The 23092-nt window shown below is 39.1% G+C and overlaps 1 protein-coding gene across 4 annotated transcripts; it reads right to left on the bottom strand.

Annotated features, from left to right (window-relative positions):
* Window positions 1-300: 300 nt before the first annotated feature.
* Window positions 301-23084, bottom strand: CUTC (cutC copper transporter). 4 transcript variants are annotated; one of them, XM_033186161.1, is made up of 9 exons: window positions 22882-23051; window positions 18414-18485; window positions 17236-17295; window positions 13556-13765; window positions 12852-12887; window positions 9245-9378; window positions 5948-5975; window positions 1783-1888; window positions 301-810 (listed from the first exon to the last, which is right to left on the bottom strand). In XM_033186161.1, exons 1-9 carry the CDS (start codon window positions 22940-22942, stop codon window positions 696-698), a joined length of 822 nt encoding a protein of 273 aa, XP_033042052.1. In that variant the 5' UTR covers window positions 22943-23051; the 3' UTR covers window positions 301-695. The 4 variants fall into 4 exon arrangements, with proteins under 4 accessions (XP_033042052.1, XP_033042070.1, XP_033042061.1 ...); XM_033186179.1 differs by having other exon boundaries at window positions 22729-22895; XM_033186170.1 differs by having other exon boundaries at window positions 303-810; window positions 13571-13765; window positions 22882-23084.
* Between the last annotated feature and the right edge of the window lie 8 nt (window positions 23085-23092).

A 23092-nucleotide genomic window follows, 5' to 3' on the forward strand; every position in this document is an offset into this window, starting at 1 on the left:
AAAATTGTCAGTTGGATCTTAGAATTAAGCCATTTCTTTCTGTTTACAGAAGAAGTGACCTGTTGAATGTCAGGGTTCACGTCTGTCTTCGTAAGTCTAGGAACTTTGATATCCTGCTTCCCAAGTCTGGGAATTTTCACACTGCACCATTTTACTTTGTACCCTTAACATCTTGCCCAAAGCAGCATATCCAATCAGTACATAATAAAAAGAGAAAGTGAAGAAAAAAATGAGACAACATTTTTCCTTTCATACTTGTAGGCTACCAACTGTATTTAGTACAAGAATAAGAGACTACACTATAAGAGTGGACATTTTTATTTTACAAATGAAAAAGCAAAATACTGCTATGAATTGACTCTTAAGTCACACTCTGAATTCACACCATGCAGTTAAATTTTTCCAGTTCATCAATTAATTCCACTGAAAACAAGACTAAGCTTCTGTCTGTGGAAGAAGCATAGACCAGCTTTAACCACGATGACAATCGCCGGTAAGACTAAGCAAAGGAAGTGACTGTATCTCTGTTTCAAATTCTTTTTCTTCTTGGGCACGTTCTCCATGGCCATGTGAAACTTAAAACAAAGATTGCAACTGTCCTGGCCAGAGAAGGTGGTTAAAGCTGTGTCACAGAGAATTGCAGATTATACTTCTACCTTCATCCTGTGATATCCATGTCTCTCAGAGAGGTCTGGCTAAACTAGGATATTCTTTGCAATAGCATTCAAAGTCCTTACTTTGGTCACATCTGTTACCTTTAGGGAATATTCCGAGAAAGAAAGTGAGGCTCCCATGGCAACAGATGAATTTCTGTGACAGAAATAATAAAGGAACAGATAATTATATGTTATTACATGAGCCCTCCTACTGCCGCTTCATTTTATAGACTACTTCATGATACAAGGGTAAGTCAAGTATGCTGGACTACTATATTCCATAATTTTCATCAATTAATTACTTGAAATATCCAGCAGCTGAATCCACCAGACAGTATACTTGATTTTATATCAGGAATTGTTAAGTTCTAAGGCTCTTGTTTCTTCTTCTTCTTTTTTTTAATTACAGGTGCGTATCACCACGCTCAGCTAATTTTTTTGTATTTTTAGTAGAGATGGGGTTTCGCCATGCTGGCCAGGCTGGTCTCGAACTCCTGACCTCAAGTGATCCGCCTGCCTTGGCCTCCCAAAGTGCTGAGATCACAGGCCTAAGCCACTTTGCCCAGCCATCTTACTTCTTTTACATTGTGTTTTTCCCAATTTATAAACAGAAACATTCAACTACTATTAAATTGTAAGAGTCCTCTTAAGTATTTAAAAAAACCCACATAATAGTCACAATTTCTTAATGGTAATATAATTTCAAAATAACTGAAAACAGAGAACAAATGTGAGGGAAGACTAAGCACTAAAAGTAGGAGGGAGAAAAATGACTATGACTCTTCCATCCTTATACCATAGTTATTAACTTTGCTACAGGAAATCCTAGGCGAGTGGGCACATGTGCATATCTGACTCATTTGAAGCTCAACTGTGGAATTTGTTTACTATTAACTGGTCAAAGTTCAGCAAGGCAAGGTTCACCTATGTTCAAAGAGCCTGTTTATTTAAGACAGGACATGAACCATTTTAGAAATGTTCTTCAACTACAAAAACAACTATAATACTTATGTAGTAGTCACAACATTCCATTGATTAATCATGCCCCCATCTAAAGTTTTTTTGTTTAGGAGAAAGTAAAAATTAATCTCATCCTTCTTATTTGAATCGTAGAATACATTTTTACCGAAACTTCATTCCTGAGTCTCTAGTAGACCGAGCAGAACAGTGGAATTCTGTAGCACCTGAACCCTCAAGGATCCTTTGTAGATTTCTGTCTGTTATACCACCTCCTGTTGGAAAGAATAAGTAACACATTAAGTAAAATAGAATTTTGCATAAAATTTAAGGAATTAAATTTCTCATTGATGCAAAAATTAGTCTCTCCCTACCAAGCTAGAATGAGATTAGAAAAGTGATAAAAGATACATAGGCTACAGACTCTGGGGAAGTATCATTAAGGTTACAGAACGTGTATGATAGAATCTTATCTGTCCATTGGCTAATACAACAATGCTATCCCTGCTTGCCCCTCAATTAAAGCAAAATCAAATTAAAAAGAAAGGTAAGGATAGGTTTGAGGAAAAAAAATCTACAAAAGCACAACCTCAGAGATGTGCCTGAATGAGAACCTCTAAGGTTCTGTCTCTAGCCCTGGATGTAAAGACTACATTGACTTCATTGGAAACAGGAATAACGCAAAGTATTATACAGGTTATTAGTTACGATATCAGCTTTATACTTCATATCACAGAAGAATCTGATTCTACTTTATTAAAACTGTACCACCAAATGTTTTATGACACTTGTTTTGATGAACAATCTTTTAAATATTTATAAAGAATCACATTCTGAATTGATACCAGTATATCATAAATATGAAATTAGTTTATTCATCTTTATATCCTTATCTCCCTATAGGATGTACTCAATATTTTAAAACTATGTACTTTGTATCTCAAGCCATTAAAGATGTTGAAATAACCTATCTTTACACACTCTTTCAGACTCATTAACTTGTCTTTTTTTCCTTATTGGTACAGTAATATCACTGAGGCTTAAGAAACAGAAAAAAGGCTAGGTGTTGTGGCTCACACCTGTAATCCCAACACTTTGGGAGGCCGAGGCAGGAGGATCACTTGAGTTCAAGAGTTTGAGACTAGCCTGGGCAACATGGTGAAACCCCGTCTCTACAAAAACATACAAAAATTAGCTGGACGTGGTGGTGGGTGCCTGTAGACCCTGCTATTCAAGAGGCTGAGGTAGGAGGATAGCTTGAACCTGGGAGGCGGAGGCTGCAGTAAGCTGAGACTGCACCACTGCACCATAGCCTGGGAGACACAGTGAGACCCTGTCTCAGAAAAAAAAGAAAGAAATAGAAAAAATACAGGCTGAGTAGATTTAGACTGAAATCTTGGCTTTATCACTGTAGCTCTTCACAGCTACGTGATCTTAGACAAATTATTTAAATCCACTGACCTCAACTTTTTTGCCAATAAAAGAGGGATAATACTGCCTACCTCACAAGCTTATTGTAAGGATTAAGAGACAAATATATTATTTCCTTCTATTCCTTCTAACAAATAACAAAACATTTGGCTACTGAAACACATGTTGCTCAGTTATCAGCAACTTGAGTACATAAATAATACATCTTTCCAGACTCAAACTAACACAGCTCTATGGTTAAACAGGATCCCACAGAACTACTTTAATATTCTTCTTTACAGATGAAGAAACCAGGGTCTAAATATATTGTAGGCTTCATTATGAAAGTTCCTAGAGGGCAATTACTTCTTTATATTTCTCAGTGATTAATACTTATTAGGCATTCAGAACGACTTACCTAGGAGTTTTGACTTGCTGGTACTTATTCACATGAATTTGTAATACATTTGTTTATAAGTCTATTCTGTGAGCTCCTCAAGTAGGATTACTTTATTTCTGTTTCCATATCTATCACACAATTAGCATATAATATATATGACTGTCATATAATTAACATTTGCCTGATAAGGTTTGTTAAAGAAATTAATCACAAATATTTTTGTATTTAACATCTTTTGACCTGAGTCAGCTTCTTGAGAAAGTGGTTTCTTGTGTAGCTTTGCATCCCAAGTAATGCCTTGCACATAGCCTATAACAATTGCATATTAAACAAAGGTACTCTTAATGTAAACAACTGTCTAAGTATTAGTTGTCAAGACTATATATATTTAGTGCTAAATGGAAAAGCATCACACTCAGAAAATCTCTTTAACATTCCTTGATTAACCAAAAAGGACCACAAGTTGACAGATAATATTTACTTTCTCTTTGCTCATGTTTCAACGACTTGTTACAGGTCAAAAGCCTTCCTAAATATTTGACAATACTCCTTATATGGCCTTTTTTTTTTTTTTTGACACAGGGTCTCACTCTGTTGCCCAGGCTGGAGTGCAGTGGTGCGATCATAGCTCACTGCAGCCTTGACCTCAGGGCTCAAGAAATCCTCCCACTTCAGCCTCTAGACTAGCTGGGATTTCAGGAGCACGCCACCATGCCCAACTAATTTTTTTACAATTTGGTAAAGATGGTGTCTCACTATATTGCCCAGGTTCACAGCCTCTTTTTAAAAGTTACTCTTTATCTAGGTTAGTCTTGATATCACTATTAGTGAGATGACGAGAGACTGAATACCTTCTGATGTGATGTCATATGATGTAACACGCAGAATCACCCATAAAGTATTCTTACCAAAAATGTTTAAGCACTCTATTCAAGCCTTATGATTTAACTATTAGTTTACAGGATATACAAAGTCATGAGGAACAAGTTAAACAATATCAAGAGGAAATAATCTGATAAATCCAGAAAGCAGGACATTTTACAGGGTAAATGATCCTAACTTTTTACTGTATTTTGAGATGCAGTCTTGCTGTGTCACCCAGGCTGGAATGCAGCGGTGCAATCTCAGCTCACTGCAATCTCCGCCTCCTTGGTTCAAGTGATGCTCATGCCTCAGCCTCCCAAGTAGCTGGGATTACAGGCACATGCCACCATGCCTGGCTAATTTTTGTATTTTTAGTAGAGACAGGATTTCACCATGTTAGCCAGGCTGGTCTCAAACTCTTGACCTCAGGTGATCTGACTGCCTCAGACTCCCAAAGTGCTGAGATTATAGGCGTGAGCCACCGGGCCCAGCCCAAACTTTGTAAAGTTTTTAAAGCAAGAAAAGTAAAAGGAAAAACATCTATATTAAAGACATTTTAAAAGATAATAGAACTGGGAATGGCAGTGTGCAACTGTAGTTCCAGCTACTTGGGTGGCTGAGGCAGGAGGATCGCTTAAGGCTAAGAGTTCAAGTGCAGCCTGGCCAATATAGCAAGACCTCATCTCTAAAAACAAACAAACAAAAGATAACCAAAAATGTAATGCTTGTTCCTTGACTGGATCCTAGTTTGAACATATCAGCTATAAAAACCATTGCGGGGACAACTGGAGAAAGTTGAGTATTAAATGTTTATTGTGATAGGTGTGACAATGGAATTGTCATTATGGTAACATCCCACCCTTTTTAGAGATATGTAACGATAAAATGTCATGATGCTTTCAATTTAACTTTAATAAAATACCTCAGGATAGAAAAAAGATGAGACAAATTTGGCAAAATGTTAAATCTAGGGACTGAGCATATGAGTATTCATTATGCTATTTTCTACTTTTTTTATATGTTTGAGAAACTTAATAAAAAAATTAAGATTGTCTTTACATTGGTCTCACTCTTCTAGGTTGTACATCTAATTCTTTAAAAACTGCTTCAACTGTTCATTTCTAGTTAGCCATTATGAACTTAACTGATCTTATGGTTATCATCAGGATCATATGATTAAATTCTGGTTACAAGAAATAATTTGGCAATCAGAAATTTTCAGGAACTGAGAGAGTATTATATTTTACCTAAGGATGTTGCCTAAACCTTTGCTTAAACCCTGTTCACTAGGACATTTGTCCTAAACAAAATTTGATTAGCATCAAATTTGATGTGCCTCACCAGAGACGAACATCCAAATTCATAGAATTCTATATAATGAGGGAGCAAATATGGAGAAACCTCAATCTCTACCTACTTCCTTATTCGCTCCTCTTTGAGCTAATCCCTATTAGAATATTTTCCTTCTTATCTAAACTTTTAAATTCTAGCACAGATCTCCCAGTCTTAAGCATTTTAATCAAACTATATATTCTTCTCTTTGAAGATCATATACTAATATGCAATGTACTAATACTCTCTCTCACATTTTCCTGCCTCCTTTGCTCTTCCTTCACTACAGTTCAGTGTTATGCTAGTGAATTGATAGATAAATAAATACCTGGCATTACCACAATCCTGCCTTTTGCCTGAAAAAAGAAAAAAAAAAAAAACAAGTAAATTTTAATATCTTTCTCTTGAATGGGATAATAAGGCAGCGAGAATAGAAACATAAGTCAGAATATATTAAATTTTAAAAATTACTATTAATGTTTAATTTTTACTAGATCTTCTCTATTTCTTTGGGATCTTGGATAAGATGTCCAGCATAGTAAATTTGTCTCTAGAAAGTTATCTTTCCAAAAAGTCATTTTTCCCCCCAATAAGTGCCATTTTCTCCCTCCCCTTCACCTATTAAGATGGTATATAAGCCCCCAATTCTGAGTCATATTTCTTTGTGAACTTCTGTATGTACTTACATATATATGTACTTATGTATGTGATAAAATCTGTTTTTACTCCTGCTAATCTGTCTTTAGTCAGTTTAATTTGCAGGCCCCCAAATAACAAATCCTGAGGACAGAAGGAAAGTTTTTCCTCCCTGACATGGTGAGTAAGAGAAAGTTCCTGCTCTCATGGAGCTTACACACTCAAGGAAGACGAGACAATGCACAGGGATATTTATACAATAAAATTCCAGGTAACAATAAGTACAACAAAGAAAAAATAAAGCAAGGTAACAAAAAAGACTGAAAGAGGGGAGTGGCTATTTCATGTAATTTAAAAATTGTTACAGAAATAAATGGAACAAGAATGTTTCATATTCTCAAATGGCCTGAATAAAGCATCCATAAAACAAAACATTGATTATCTAAAAAGCTGAAATCACTTCAGAATGGAGGTCACAGTTGCCTGTTTCTTCCAAATCAAGGCTTTCCAAAACATAGAGAAGTAATATTTTTAAAGAAATGAATTCTAGGCCGGGCGCGGTGGCTCAAGCCTGTAATCCCAGCACTTTGGGAGGCCGAGACGGGCGGATCACGAGGTCAGGAGATCGAGACCATCCTGGCTAACACGGTGAAACCCCGTCTCTACTAAAAATACAAAAAAACTAGCCGGGCGAAGTGGCGGGCGCCTGTAGTCCCAGCTACTCCGGAGGCTGAGGCAGGAGAATGGCGTAAACCCGGGAGGCGGAACTTGCAGTGAGCTGAGATCCGGCCACTGCACTCCAGCCTGGGCGACAGAGCGAGACTCCGTCTCAAAAAAAAAAAAAAAAAAAAAAAAAAAAAAGAAATGAATTCTACCACTTCTTTTTGCCTTCCCCACAAGATTATTTAGAAGTATATGCTTATCTAAGGCTATCAAAGTGGTTTAATAATACAGAGCAATCACTAAGTGTCAGATTTAATCATATAGAACAATTACTAAGTGCTATAACCTGAAGAAATCCCTTACAACCATTCTAGGAGGTAGGTGCTATTATTATTCTAACTTTGCAGAAGAGCAAGCTGAGGTTTAGGATGACTAGGTAATGTATCCATGGTCACTATTAACAAGCATTGAAGCCAGGGTTTAAACACAGACCTGTCTAATCACAAAGCCTATGCTTTAACTAGTATGTTACACTACTAGGTAGTTACTTCAGTAAAGTTAATGTATGAGAATATTTGAGTAGCTCTTCCTACTAACCAATGATTAACATACAAATAACAGATACACACACACACACACATTTTGAAATGCAATACATTACTATGGCGATATCTTATTTTCTACTCCTTAGTGAGTAACCTTTTAAAACTCGAAACCCGATTCATCAACTCTTCTGTTTTAAAACACTTCAGGCCTCCCCGCTGTACCATAAAAATAAAAACTTTAATAAGGTTTTCAAGGCTCTGGATATCATTCTGTCCACATTCAATATTCTGGTCATTCCTCAGTGTTTTAAGTTATGCTTGCTTTTGTTTACAGCCCTTGCTTATACTATTTCTTTTGCATGGAACAATTCCGCCAACACTCCCTTCACCCTCACTCCCACTGCCCCCAACTTTTACACAGATAACTCCCAAACATCCTTCAAATGAGTAAAACACGGCAGTCTGGATGTCTTTTCTTCTGGGAAGCTTCCTCTAATTATTGCTAACCTTCATTTCCCCAAATTTGGGGTTAATTCCTCTCCAATGTACTCCTACAGTACCTTTTAAAAATAGAGCGCTATTAAAATTTCCTGCTCTATTAGAAGTGCCTGTTCTGCACTAAATTGTAAGGACAGTGACTACACACAGACACTTAGCTCTTGGTTACACCCACAGTACAAATGTCCTGCATCTAATATATATTTAATAAATGTTTGTCAAACCATTACATCCCAGAACAGCAAAGTCACATCAGATCTTTAGGAGAAATTTCTGAAAATTATTTTCATGGCTATAGAAAAGTGAAAATAACCAGATGTCTACACAGAAACATTAATATTATTAATAGCAGTACTAATAGAACCTAACATTATTAAGACCTACTGTATGCCAACCACTGTACTAAGCCTCTTACACATCTCATCTTTAGCAATCTTCTGAGAAACTCTAAAATTAGTATTAAACTCATCTCAGTTTCACACAGGGGGAAAGAGAGGCTTAAAGACTAGTAACCTACTCAACATCACATAGCAAGTATCAAACCTGAGTCTCAAATGCTCAACTCTCTCATCCCAAAGTCTGTACTCAGTAACTTATAAAGCCTCTGGACTGATGTCAGAAAAACACAGACACACTATAATTACAAAGTCACCTTCTGAGTGCTCTACAAATGATGCTAGCTCACCAGGATAACTCATAAAATAGAAACATATATTTCCTCCTATACTGGCAGATGAGAAGAAGTAAGATTATAATTTTAGTTTTGGAATTTACCTCCAGATAATAATTTTACATTATCCCCTGAATATACACAGGCTGACAATGAAAAGATGTGGCTTAAAACTGCAATGCTGGCTGGGCGCAGTGGCTCATGCCTGTAATCCCAGCACTCTGGGAGGGCAAGGAGGGCAGATGGCTTGAGCCCAAGAGTTCGAGACCAGCCTGGGCAACAAGCAAGACCTTGTATCTAAACTAAAAAATAAAAATAAAAAATAAAAAAAACTGCAATGCCAATGGCAAAGAAAAGGTAAAATTTGCTGTGTTTATCCAAGTTAGATCAGATCTTTAGACACTATCTATATATAATTTGATCTTGAAAGCCTTGGTTATCAAAAAGACTTGTGTGAAAGAAATAAAAATTATATACATTATTGCCTGCTTGCTCTTTCCTACAGAGTGACCACAAAGTCAGTAACATATAGTCTCACAAATTGGCTAAACAGCAGAATGTCAGGAGTAACCACAACAGAGTCTTAGGGGGAAAAAAGATAAAGTCCATGTACCTGCTCTATGAGTCGCTTTATTAGGGGTAGCCCTTCTAATGCTGAACTGTCACATCCACTGGTCAACACTCGTTCAAATCCCAAGGTTAAGAGGGTCTCCAGAGCTGCTATTGGATCATGAACCATGTCAAAGGCTGAAATAAATAAAATTGATGTGAATTTTGAACAGGTATCTCTAATGCAGCGTTTCCCAAAATGTAGTATACATGCAGTGGCGTGCTGGACCTAGCTTGTACTGGCTTACAAAGGTCAATTATTAAACACTCAAGAACTCTGCAAGTCAGATTGTTAATCCACTGGCAGCCTGAAATTAGTGAAGGTAGGGCCAGGTACAATGGCTCATGCTTATAATCTTGGCATTTTGAGAGGCGGAGGTGGGGAGATCACTTGAGCCCAGGAGTTTGAGACCAGCCTGGGCAATAGCGCAAGACCCCATATGTACAATACAAAAATTAGCTGGGCATGGTGGTGTCCACCTACAGTCCCAGCTACTCGAAAGGTTGAGATGGGAGGATCACCTGAGCCTAAGGGGTCGAGGTTGTAGTGAGCTGATTGCACCACTGTGCCCCAGCCTGGACGACAGAGCAAGACCTTGTCTCAAAAGAAAAATAAAAATTTAATTAATGATAATAAAAAAAATTAGTGAAGGTAGAGTATTTAAATCACAGAAATTTAAAAATGTTACAAATCAGCTCTTTTTTCTAAGAGCCAGTTCATCAGCACACCATAGTCTACATACCACCACTGTGCATAATCATTTTAATAATGGTACACATTTAAATAGTGTATTTACTTAAATGCAGATAAGAAATGAAATGTTTTCCATTTATAGTAGTTATAAGTTTCTATTTAAATTAAATTTACTTAAGTTTTTTTTTTTTAACTGTTTTTTAAGTTCAGGGGTACAAGTGCAGGTTCATTACACAGGTAAACCCATGTCTTAGGAGTTTGTTGTGCAGATGATTTCATCACCAAGGTATTAACCCTAGTACTCATTAGTTTTTTTTCCTAATCCTCTCCGTCCTCCCACCCCCCACCCTCCGAACGGTCCCAGCATGTGTTGTTCCCCTCTATGTGTCTATGTGTTCTCATCATTTAGCTCCCACTTCTAAGTGAGAACATGTGGTATTTGGTTTTCTGTTTTTGTATTAGTTTGCTAAGGATAATGGTCTCCAGCTCCATTCAAGGCTCTGCAAAGGACATGATCTTGTTCTTTTTTATGGGTACATACTTAAGATTTTATTTAAAGAAAATCATTAAATAAATGTGCACAGGTAGCACTCACATATGGTAAAATTTTAAATGTGATAGGCAGGTGAGTCAGATTTGGGAAACTGTTCTAAGGCATCAGAAAAATTGGACTAGGTAGAATGAAACACTATACTCACCAGTTCTAGAAAAGGCTTTGGCTCACATTCTCATTACTGAGTAATATTTTAGACTAATATATTAACCCCACATACTCAAGGTTCATAGCATAAGGATAGTTTTCAACAGACTATATGAAGTTTCACTTCCATCCTACTTTTTTTTTTAAGATGGAGTCTTGCTCTGTCGCCCAGGCTGGAGTGCAGTGGCGTGGTCTCAGTTCACTGCAACCTCCGACTCCCTGGGTTCAAGTGATTCTCCTGCCTCAGCCTCCCGAGTAGCTGGGATTACAGGCACGCACCACCACGCCCAGCTAATTTTTGTATTTTTAGTAGAGACGGGGTTTCACCATGTTGGCCGGGATGGTCTCAATCTCCTAACCTTGTGATCCGCCCGCCCCAGCCTCCCAAAGTGCTGGGATTATAGGGGTGAGCCACTGTGCCTGGCCCCATCCTACTTTCTAAGAAACTTCTCCCCTCCTCAGAGCCCTCAAAGAGTAAAGTGGTATCGGGAAACTGAAAACAGAAAACCTCCTTCTGCTTTGGTTCTCACACTGTTACATGATATTGAAGTTCTCCTGCAGTGGATAAGGTGGTAGTGGTCCTCTGGGACAGGCCCCTTCATTTCACCCTTTAGTGTATGTAGGCAACTAAATCTACCACAGAGGATTTCCTTGTTTTGGTGGCAGCACCTTCTCACCACTATAACAATATTATGCTATCTCATTAAATACATTAGTAGAAAAATGTGGAACCCCAAAACTCTACAAATTTTGAAAATATGAAAATATTTTTGTTAAACCTTTTGGAATAAATAAAAGAACAGAAATTTGAAGTAAAAAAATTGTTTATGACTGTAGACTTCTTTTCACGTGCAATGGTAGTGCTCTCTGAAGGCAAAACAGACACTTGTTCTTCCATTTTACCAAGGTGTAGCCAAAGAGTATAGAAATAACTACCTGATTTTTTGGCCAGGAGTGGTGGCTCACGCCTGTAACCCCAGCACTTTGGGAGGCCAAGGCGGGTGGATCACAAGGTCAGGAGTTCAAGAGTGGCCTGGCCAAGATGGTGAAACCCTGTCTCTACTAAAAATACAAAAATTATCTGGGCATGGTGGCAGATGTCTGTAATCCCAGCAACTTGGGAGGCTGAGGCAGACTGCATGAACTCAGGAGGCAGAGGTTGCAGTGAGCCGAGATCGGCCCACTGTACTCCAGCCTGGGCGACAGAGCGAGATTCCGTCTCAAAAAAAAGAAAACAAAAACTACCTGATTTTTTATAGGATTTTTTTTTTTTTTTTTGAGACGGAGTCTCGCTCTGTCGCCCAGGCTGGAGTGCAGGGGCCAGATCTCGGCTCACTGCAAGCTCCGCCTCCCGGGTTTATGCCATTCTCCTGCCTCAGCCTCCCGAGTAGCTGGGACTACAGGCGCCCGCCACCTTGCCCAGCGACTTTTTTGTATTTTTTAGTAGAGACGGAGTTTCACCGTGTTAGCCAGGATGGTCTCAATCTCCTGACCTTGTGATCCGCCTGCTTCGGCCTCCCAAAGTGCTGGGATTACAGGCTTGAGCCACCGCGCCCGGCTGGAAATATTTCTTTATAAGAAACCATCACATTAAAAAATCATTGTGGTACAGACAAGCTATAATGAAAAATAATTTTGTCCATTATAGTGGACATCTGTTCATTGACTAGATAGTCAACACTAGACAGCATCTGTTCTCCTTTCTCCCTTCCTAATAAGATCCAATTCTTCTCTAGATACTCAACTTTCTCTCCCCTTAGGAAGTCTGTATCTGTGAAACCTCACCTTACTGCTAGCCCCAGGGATGGTTTTGCCTGGCTTAAGATAGACAGTACCTTTCATTTCACCTGCCACAACGACTTATTCTTTTGGGGTTGCACATGACCTAATACAACCTTAGTTAAAATAAGTCTCAGGATTCTTGCTTGGAATGCTGTGTGATAGGTATACACACTTGAAGGCAATACTTACTGTCTCCTTCTCTCTGTTGTATCTCACCACACCAAAATCCACTTTTAACAACTTTTCATACCTAAGGCTTCAAATTTTCTAGAAATTGCACATCTCTACTTTTATAACTTTTAGTCCCAGGATCTAAAAAACCAATTGGTAACCTTGGAACATTACAGAATTGTGTTCCATAAAAAGGTTGTGGCAGTTGTTGAAATCAGAAAACTAACACTGTTCAACAGAACTTCTAAAATGAAAATGACTCACCTCGGTGGAAAGTGACTGGCAGAGGGCGGCAAATAGCTATAAAAAGAGAGTCATATAACAACATGAATGAAGATGTCATCACTGATTACTATATATAGAATTCTTCATGTTAGCTGAAACTTTTTAGTACTTTCTTCGCCTAACAAAACAGTAAACTAACATAATAAAATGGTAGCCTTACAAATTCAAAAGTCGTATCTTTCCACAATTCTCTGATTTTTATATAAAAAACGGTCATGCCTTAGCACCAAATGGAAATCATTTAATCTGACAACTATAAGAGCAGCATTACATCCATTACTTGCCTCTCTGAGGTCATTCGATAAATACTTTGGTCTAGTAATACAGCTAGTTTGCTTCTGTCCTCTTCACATCTTCCAACTTGGTGGTCCATCCTCACCAACTTTAATAGCTTTTGAAGTTCTTGGTGCAGTGATTAAAGGAACCATGGTAAATTTCCCTTAAATTTTTATTCTATGGGAACAGTAGCAGAACCTAATCTATAGCAATTGAGGAGAGTTAAGAAGGTTTTGCCACACATACACCCCACCCCAAACATCTAAGGAACTACTATTTGAAATACTTAGGTTAGTATAAGTGCCTGCAGCTATGACTGCAAAATTGGTTTTGTGGATTTTTTTTATATTGTGAGCAAAAATACAATTATCATTAGAGGCTTTTAGGTCTTAGATACAAATTCTTACCCATAAGGGACATACATAGTTCTTTGTCAATGTGTCCATCTTCAGTCAATGCCCCAAATACCAAACCATCAGCACCATAAAGCTTGGCAAGACGAATGTCAGCCTTCATCACCTCAATTTCACGATCTGAATACAAAAAATCACCTCCACGTGGCCGAATCATCACAAAAACTGGGATCTGAACACTCTGCTTCACTACTTGAAGGACACCTACAAGAAAAGAAAGCAGACTAAAATTTAAATGTGAGCTAAAAGCTCAAGGAAACCAATGATATATTACTGGTCATTTACATCTGCTCTTGTATATTACATCCAAAAGAAAAGGATGGAGTTTAAGGAAACCAGAGAAAGATGGCTCTAAAAGGAAGGAGGACACTGAGAACAAAAATGTATATGTGGTAGAAGGTAAGTAATAGCAACGGGTTAAACAGAACAATTTAGAAAACAGAAGATGCTACAATTTAAAAACACTTATCAGTTGACTCAACAAAAATCCTTATGACTCAGAATCCTTTTACTGGTATGTGACATTTGAAAGTGTAATAACTACCAGGCTCAATGTTCTGCCAGTACATAATTCCCCAAGATCCAATTTCTTCTTTCTAATTCATTACAGCTCTATTTAAAACCTACTAGGGAGATGGTTAAATAGCTTCAAAGTTCATATTCCTTTAATGGGCAAAGACATTTAGCAAAACTTTTTTTTTTTTTTTTAAACGAGATATGTGAAAGGGAGCAAAGTTCTACTTATTTGTGATTTTATGCAGAGATCTATGCATAAAAGTACCTAAATATGCCATAATATGTGGCTAGCTCATAAACCATCAATAGTATAAGGCTGTGACAGGCTCCATGAGTTGTTTACCCAGTATGAATTTCCTTCTTTTTTCTTGCTAAAAGAACCCCAATTTTGCATAGGATAGCAGTTGTCCAATACCAAGCAAGGAATCATAATTGGTGTTACAAAAACAGACTGTACTCAAATTTACAGACATGCTTTAGGGATTTTAGAATGGCCAGGAATGCCCTCTTTTAGTGTGAAGATTCCAAAGGGCTGTTGCATATACAAATCTTTTACACTAAATAATGCTATTATCAACCTCAGAGTAGCATAACTTAGGAGACCACAATTCATATAGGGACTTCTGCTTTTGGCCAAGACAGGGTAACAGTGACTGGATTTATCCTCCCACCTATAATAATAATAATAAAGAAAAAACTAGACAAAATATATGAAACAATGGTTTGCAAGACAATGGACATTAAACAGTGAAGGGCAATGATCCTTGAAAATGGTAAACAATGAAGTTAGTAAGTCAATTCTGATTGACCCAATTTACTGCCTTGAGAGTTTCTAGGCCAAAGCACAGGGATGGGGGACCCACACAGAGCCAAACAATTCCCTGAGTTAAGGAGACAAAGCTGAGAGTTCAGGAAGACTGAAGTAGCTAGAGTTTATAGGAGACAGTACCAGGAGGACAGAAAGATAACACTGGAGTAGCAAAGACTACCACAGTGATATAAAAAAAGGACTTTTAAAAAAAAAGATAGGCTCGGCATGGTGGCTCATGCCTGTAATCGCAGTGCTTTGGGAGGCTGAGACAGGAAGATTGCCTGAGGCAAGGAGTTCAAGACCAGTCTGGGTAAAATGGTGAGACCCCATCTCTACCAAACAAACAAACAAATTTAGCTGGACCTGGTAGCACATGCCTGTAATACTAGCTACTTGAGAGGCTGAGGCAGGATGATTGCTTGAGCCCAGGAGTTTGAGGCTGTAGGGAGTTATGGTCACCCCACTTCAGTCAAGCCTGGAGAACAGGTGAGACCCTGTCAAAAGAAAGAAAAAAAAGAAAGGAAGGAAAGAAAGAAAAGAGAAAGAGAGAAGGAAAGAAAAGAGAAAGAGAGAAGGAAAGAAAAGAAAGGAAGGAACGAAAGAAGAAAGGAAGGAAGACAGATAGATAACTCTGGAGGTCTGCAGAGAACCTCCTTTAATATTCAGCTGAGTACTGACTGGTGCATGCATGCAAAGAAACTACTCAAGGCCTGGGACAGAACCAATAAAAAGGATTAGAAATGATGTGACTGTCATTCATATCAAGCTGTGAATAATGCCTATTCCACCAGCCACAGGAAAATTTCAAAATTCATAGGCACTGGGTAGAATTCACAGAAGAATCCTGACTCGGTAGTAAGGAATAATTAGCTCTGTATTAACACTGCTCCAGACTTGCCCAGCAAATCTTAAAAGCAAGACCCAAAAGGACCAAACTGTTTTGGAACATTTGTACGAATTCAAAAATGGCTAGTAACCAATAAAGTAAAATTCACAATGTCTTGCATCCAATAAAAAATTACCAGGCAGGAAAATAAGATATATTATTAGATGACAAATCAAATGAAACAAACCCAGAACTGATACAGATGTTAGAATTGGCAGACAAGGTCATTATAACAGCTATTGTAACTTTATTCCATATGTTCAAAAAAGTTAAGAGACATCAGAGACATAAAAAGACTCAAATTTCTAGAGATGAAAACTACAACGTATGAGATGAAAACATACTAGGCAAGCCTAATAGCAGATTAGATAGTGCAGAAGAAAAGGTCAGTAAGCTCAAGGACAAAACAATAGGAACCATGCAAAATGAAACACAGAAAGACTTTTTAAAATAGAGAAGTTCATCAGTGACTTTTGGGACAATTTCAAGTAGTCTAATGTAAGCATAGCTGAAGTCTATGAAGGAGGCAGTGGAGAACAAGCTGAAAGCTGCAAGCTGAAAATTTTGCAAATGTAATGAAAAGCATAAATGCACAGGTTGAAGAAACATGAAAAAAACTATACTCAGGTACACCATAAGAAAATTGTTCAAAACCAGTAATAAAGAAAAAATCTGAAAAGTAGGTATAAAAAGAGACATATTACATAGAGAAAAATAAAGATATGGATGATAGATTTTTTGTCAGAAACAATACAAGCAAGACAACAATGGAAAAACATCTTCAAAGAAAAAAACTGTCAATCTAGAATTCTATACCCAGCAAAAATACCTTTCAAAAATAAAATAAAAAGCTATTTTAGACATATAAAAGTTGAAAGAATGCATCACTAGCATACTTTTTAACAAAAAAAGTTAAAGAAAGTACTTCAGGCAGAAAGAAAAAGAAACCAGATAGAAATACGGGATCTACATAAAGGAATGAAGAATACCAGAAATCGTAATTTCATATGGGTAAATATATGATTGTTTTCTTATTATTTACATCTCTTATTTAATAAAAGATAATTGACTCTTCAAACAAAACTAACAACATAGCATGGAGTTTTTGATATGTGTATGAGTAAAATGTATGACAACAATAGTACAAAGACCAGGAGGGGATTTCAATATACTGAGGATGCCAGCATGTAAAGATTTTATAAAAGTCTAATCCTTGATGTTACTGCAGAGCAGCTGAACCAGTATTAACAATTACTTACCTACCCTTCAACTTTCTGATGTGAGAAAGAAATATGTGTGATCAAATCTTTGATTTTGTTTTTTACCACCATAAACATTTCTGATACAACATCCATAGCATAGTTTACATGACATTAGTAGAGGACCCAACGAAACTACTTACCAGTTGCTTCCAGGTTCCATGAACTCCAACCAGAAAATCTGGGAAAAATGGACACTTACCCATGCTGGGTGTAGTCCCCCCCTCTGATAAACCAGAACATAATTCAATCCGATCAGCACCTGTAATATAAACGCATTGCTCAGCACATTTTAAAAAATAAGCTCTTATTAAACAGCAACCTGTTGATATGTATTTTTTTTCCAAATACAGAACAGTCTTAGAAATCATCTCAGAGAAATCAGACTACAAAACTAGAGTAAAACTCTGTTTTTAACTCAGCTATACTCTGCAGCCACATTGTGTTACTCATACTCAAATTGAAGAGTTAACTACAGTTAAGCTAGTTATCTTAAAATTTTGTATTATAGGGTTGCCTCTCTACATACAGGAAACTAACATAAAATAAAGATGTTTCTTAAAACTGACTACAGAGGAATACTGAGTCTTTGTTGATAAGAAAATAACATAATCTTTCCCAAAAGGGTCTTTATTATTGTACACTTTAAAAAACACAAAGCTACTTTTGAGTAGCCAAAACCAAGATAATTTCAAGAATAAGAAAATGCTGAAACCAAAAGAATTATTAGGCTACCAAGGTCACATCAAAAGATCTCAGGAACCAGCTTAAAGAAGCTCTCACTAGCCACAGATAGAACATTTTGTTCATCAATAAGCAGAATAACTACAATGGATTAAAACACATAAAACATATTTAAATCTAGATTCATAATGACAAAACAATTCAAGGGAAGATAGAGAACAAATTCATTATTCTAAGAATTATTATAATAAATAAGGGAAAAGAAGCAAGCATTTATTCTGCCTTTCTTATACAAACTATACTTCAGCATAACCAAACAGATGAGGGGAAAGTTCTTCACAGAAGTATTCTAGTTCATAAGTGAAAAATAATGTCACCATTTTGCAACCACTACTAAAATATGGGTTGCTAAATTTATTAGTGAAAAGCTGACAGAAAACCTTAAGGATAGATTAGGCTGGCAATACCTGAACTCCCTTTAATATCCCAAAAACAGAAAAAACCAACACGTTATGTCCTCCTGATGTGATGCAACTATTTTTTTATAGTCTTACCTTCCTCTCTCAACCTCAGATTACTTTGAAGCAAATCCCAGACATCATGTTATTTTATTTTAAATATTTCAGTGTGTGTCTCTAAAAAATAAGGACTCTTAAAAAGGTAGCCAACTGTCATTCATTCTCTAATTTCTCTTACCTCCTCTTTCTGCATTCACAGCTGACTCCACTGAATCAACACAGACTTCCATGAGAAATCCATTTGCTGCTCCTAAAATACATGGAGAACGGTAAGAGTTCATAAATGCTCTATCCATCCAGACCAATTTACCACAAAGGGTTTACATTTTGCTGCCAAAATGCAAATGTCCAATAATAGGCAAATAAGTAAGTACACTAGGGCCCATGAATGCAATAAAACATCACATTAATTATTGAATTGATGCCTGTAGACTGAAATAGGCTCACTGACAAATGTATAAAAACTTATACTGAGGAAAATGTATATTGAATACCAAATCAATCTTCCTAAAACATAGACCTCATCATCACATTCCAGCTAAGATTCTTACAATGTTTCTCAATGTCTGCAAAATATATTTAAACGTCTTTATAAGGAATATAGGTTTAAAAGCAGAACAGACTTCAAATCCACATCCCACCAACTATTTATTGTGAGATCCTAGATAAGTTACTTAAGTTTCCTATAAAACAACCTACCTCAGAGTAGTGAGGATTAAATGAGATAATTCATGTAAAGTATGTAGTCTCAAGAATCAAAAAGTAGGCCGAGCACGGTGGCTTACGCCTGTAATCCCAGCACTCTGGGAGGCCTAGGACGGTGGATCACGAGGTCGGAAGATCAAGACCATCCTGGCTAACGTGGTGAAACCCCGTCTCTACTGAAAATACAAAAAATTAGCCGGGCACGGTGGCAGGTGCCTGTAGTCCCAGATACTCCAGAGGCTGAGGCAGGAGAATGGCTGAACCCGGGAGGTGGAGCTTGCAAGTGAGCCGAGATTGCACCACTGCACTCCAACCTGGGCGACAGACCAAGACTCCATGTAGTCCCAGCACTTTGGGAGGCCGAGATGGGCGGATCACGAGGTCAGGAGATCGAGACCATCCTGGCTAACACGGTGAAACCCCGTCTCTACTAAAAAATACAAAAAACTAGCCGGGCGAGGTGGCGGGCGCCTGTAGTCCCAGCTACTCCGGAGGCTGAGGCAAGAGAATAGCGTGAACCCGGGAGGCGGAGCTTGCAGTGAGCTGAGATCCGGCCACTGCACTCCAGCCTGGGCGACAGAGCCAGACTCCGTCTCAAAAAAAAAAAAAAAAAAAAAAAAAAGGTCAAAAAGTATTACTTATCTGGCTGGGTGTGGTGGCTCATGCCTGTAATCCCAGCATTTTGGGAGGCCAAGGCGGGTGGATCACATGAGGTCAGGAATTGGAGACCAGCCTGGCCAACATGGTAAAACCCCATCTCTACTAAAAATAGAAAAATTAGCCAGGCATCGTGGCATCCGCCTGTAATCCCGGCTACTTGGGAGGCTGAAGCATGAGAATCGCTTGAATCCGGGAGGTGGAGGTTGCAGTGAGTCAAGATTGCACCACTGCACTCCAGCCTGGGTGACAGAGCGGTACTGTCTCATTCCTTCTTATGCTTCCAGACCTCTCCAGTCCCCACCGCTGGCTCCTCAATGCCTTCTCCGCAACCCAGAGTTCCTTCTGGCTCCATCTTTGAATAAAATTTTCCAAGGAACAGTTCCATGATTTTTTTCTCTGTCCCGAAGTAGAAAATTTTATGTCTCTCTTTTGAACTCATTTAACTCTTCATGAGTTATGAAACCCTAATTGTTCCTTCTTAAAATATGAATTACTTTCTACCTTTTATTATTTATGCAGATAAATATCTGATCACTTTTACTCGACTTAGAGTTCCTAACTTTTTTTTTTTTTTTATACAGAGTCTTGCTCTGTTGCCCAAGCTAGAGTGCAGTGGCGTGATCTCGGCTCACTGCAACTTCCACCTCTGGGCTCAAGCAATTCTTGTGCCTCAGCCTCCTCAGTAGCTAGGACTACAGGTATGTGCCACAACAATCGGTTAATTTTGTATTTTTTGTAGAGAGGGGGTTTTGCCATGTTGCCCATGCTGATCTCAACCTCCTACACTCAAGCGATCTGCCAGCCTCGGCCTCCCAAAGTGCTGGGATTACAGGCATGAGCCACCACGTCTGGGCTAAGTAAGGTCTTCATGTGAGAAATCTTTATCATCACCCACACCAAGCACAGTATCTACCATGGTACACGATAATCAAATATTTACTAAAAACTGAATAATTACAACAAAATTAATGTACTTATATTACAAAGTGTGATGTAAACAGAGTTTTGAGTTTTTTTCCAGGAGCACGTAATTTTAAAAAATGAACAAAACAATGCACACTTCATGCAATGACATTTAATAAATGTTCTTCACATACTGGTAATGGCCACTTCTGGTGGGGCGTGATTTGAAATTATTTTCATTTTCTTTTTACTTTTCTTGCTTTATTTTTTCTACCCAATATTGCTTTTATAATTTAAAAAAGCAATTTTTACTTTGAAAAAGAAATAACACAAAAATCTATCATCTGCTAACATCAGACTGCAACTGCCTTATGCCTTACTTAAGACTATCAGTCCCTGCCGGACGCGGGGGCTCACACCCATAATCCCAGTACTTTGGGAGGCTGAGGCAGGCGGATCACCTGAGGTCAGGATTTCGAGACCAGCCTGGACAACATGGCAAAACCCCATCTCTACTAAAAGTACACAAATTAGCCAGGCGTGGTGGCAGGCGCCTGTAATCCCAGCTACTCAGGAGACTGAGGCAGGAGAACTGCTTGAACCTGGGAGGCGGAGGTTGCAGTGAGCCGAGATCAGGCCACTGCACGCCGACCTGGGCGCCAAGAGCGACTCTGTCTCAAAAAACAAAACAAAACAAAAACAAAAAAGATGATCGGTCTCAAACTCAAAAAGGGTTAAGTGTCAATCTATGCTCTTAACCAACAGCTCTGCATTAACTCTGTGAGTTTCCTGATAGCTCCCAGACCAGGTGTCAGATCAGTGGCACTGGCCGATGCTGATGCTGCCGGGCGACTATTTGCCTCACATAAGAAAGGACCCTAGGCAGGAGAAGATGAAGAGATGTTTAAAAAAGGCTATGACAGAAGGCAGAGCAAGGCAGTTGTCTCAAGCAACAAAGTTATAGAGATCAAAGGAGAAGCAGCAGCAGTTCTCAAAGTGTAGTACTCCAGGTAGCTTTGGGGGCCTCTGAGACTTTTCAGCGTCTGTAGGGTGACAACCATTTTCATAATAATACTAAGACTTTATTCGCCTTTTTCACTTTAATTCTCTCACAAGTGAGAGGCATTTTCTTTTTTGAGACAGAGTCTTACTCTGTCACCGAAGATGGAGTGCATTGGCACAATCTCAGCTCACTGCAAGAGGCTACTTGACATGTTAGACTGAAGAAGCGGGTATGAGAATCCAGCTGTCTTCCATTAAGATATATTGAAGAAACTTGCAAAAATATAAAATATTCCCACTCTTTTTTGATTTTTTTGTTTAGGAACATTTCTTTTTTCATAAAATATGTTACGTCAACATGTAATGGGCTTACTGTGGTTATTTTTTAATCAATCAATCGATCAATATTTTAAATTTTTAATTATTTTTATTTTTATTTTTTGAGATGGAGTCTCGCTGTGTCGCCCAGGCTGGAGTGCAATGGTGCGATCTCGCTTCACTGCAACCTCCGCCTCCTGGGTTCAAGTGATTCTCCTGCCTCAGCCTCCCGAGTAGCTGGGATTACAGGCGCCTGCCACCACGCCCGGCTAATTTTTGTATTTTTAGTAGAGATGGGGTTTCGCCATGGTGGCCAGGCTGGTCTCGAATTCCTGACCTCAGGTGATCTGTCCGCCTTGGCCTCCCAAAGAAAAATTTGTTTTAATTTCTAATACAATCAAAATCGATAGATGTAATCCACATAAAGATCTTTGAGGATCTCAATAACTTTTAGGAAGGTAAAGGAGTCCTGAGGTCATCGTTTGGAGGAACCAAGAGTTCACGGAGGAAGAGGAAGAGGGACTTGCCAAATTCTCTGACACCTGCCATGCCATTCTACCCTGGCACTCAGGAAGAACTCGGGACTTGGAGCAGCCACAAGCTCGGCCACTTGGTAGCTGCGTGGCTTTGGGGACCAAGCCTCGTCCCCGCCGTGGCAGCTACAGGTAACTGCAGGTTAGGAACTGGGCTCCGCGCTCAACAATTAACTAACCCAGCGGAGTACTGGCTGCTGGTGCGGGGGGTACTAGCATCCTCGTTTGGCGACGGAAAAAACGTGAAGCTGAAGTTAACCAACTTGCACAGGGTCGCCCGGCCGTTATGTGGGGACCCCGGGACTCGAACCTTGGCTCCACAGCCGAGCCAATCTCGCTACCTGCCCCTCGTCACGCCCTCCGTTTCCACACCTTTAACGCTTCAAAAATAGAAGATGCCACCCAAGGGGCTGGAAGGAGCTGAGGAAACGACTCCAGAAGAAATCACCACTGACCACGACTCCCGCCGGCCCGCCCCGAGGAGCCGAGTCGGCCGACCGTCCCCTCCCCCGCCACCTTCCGCACCGGCCTTCCCGGACGGAATCCGCGCCCGTTTCCGCTCAGAGGAAGCCCCCTGCCTCTTCATGCTCCACGCGTTCTTCCCTCGTGCGCCTGCAGTTTCCACTTGGAGTTTGGGCTCCTGCGCGCACGAGCAAAGAAGCGCGTCAACAGCTGCGCGCGCCCCTGAGCGCGTCCCCGACGCCTACGCCCCAGCAGCCCCCGCGAAAGCGAAGTC

The sequence above is a fragment of the Trachypithecus francoisi genome, unplaced genomic scaffold (genome assembly GCF_009764315.1).
Source record: "Trachypithecus francoisi isolate TF-2019V2 unplaced genomic scaffold, Tfra_2.0 Contig01579, whole genome shotgun sequence".
NCBI lineage: Eukaryota > Metazoa > Chordata > Mammalia > Primates > Cercopithecidae > Trachypithecus > Trachypithecus francoisi.

Coding starts and splice junctions, on each gene's coding strand:
- CUTC (XM_033186161.1), bottom strand. CDS start 22,942: ATGAAGAGGCAGGGGGCTTCCTCTGAGCGGAAACGGGCGCGGATTCCG. Junction 9,379..12,851: donor GCCAGTCACTTTCCACCGAG/GTGAGTCATTTT, acceptor TATTTATTTCAG/CCTTTGACATGGTTCATGAT. Junction 811..1,782: donor GACTCAGGAATGAAGTTTCG/GTAAAAATGTAT, acceptor TTTCTGTCACAG/AAATTCATCTGTTGCCATGG.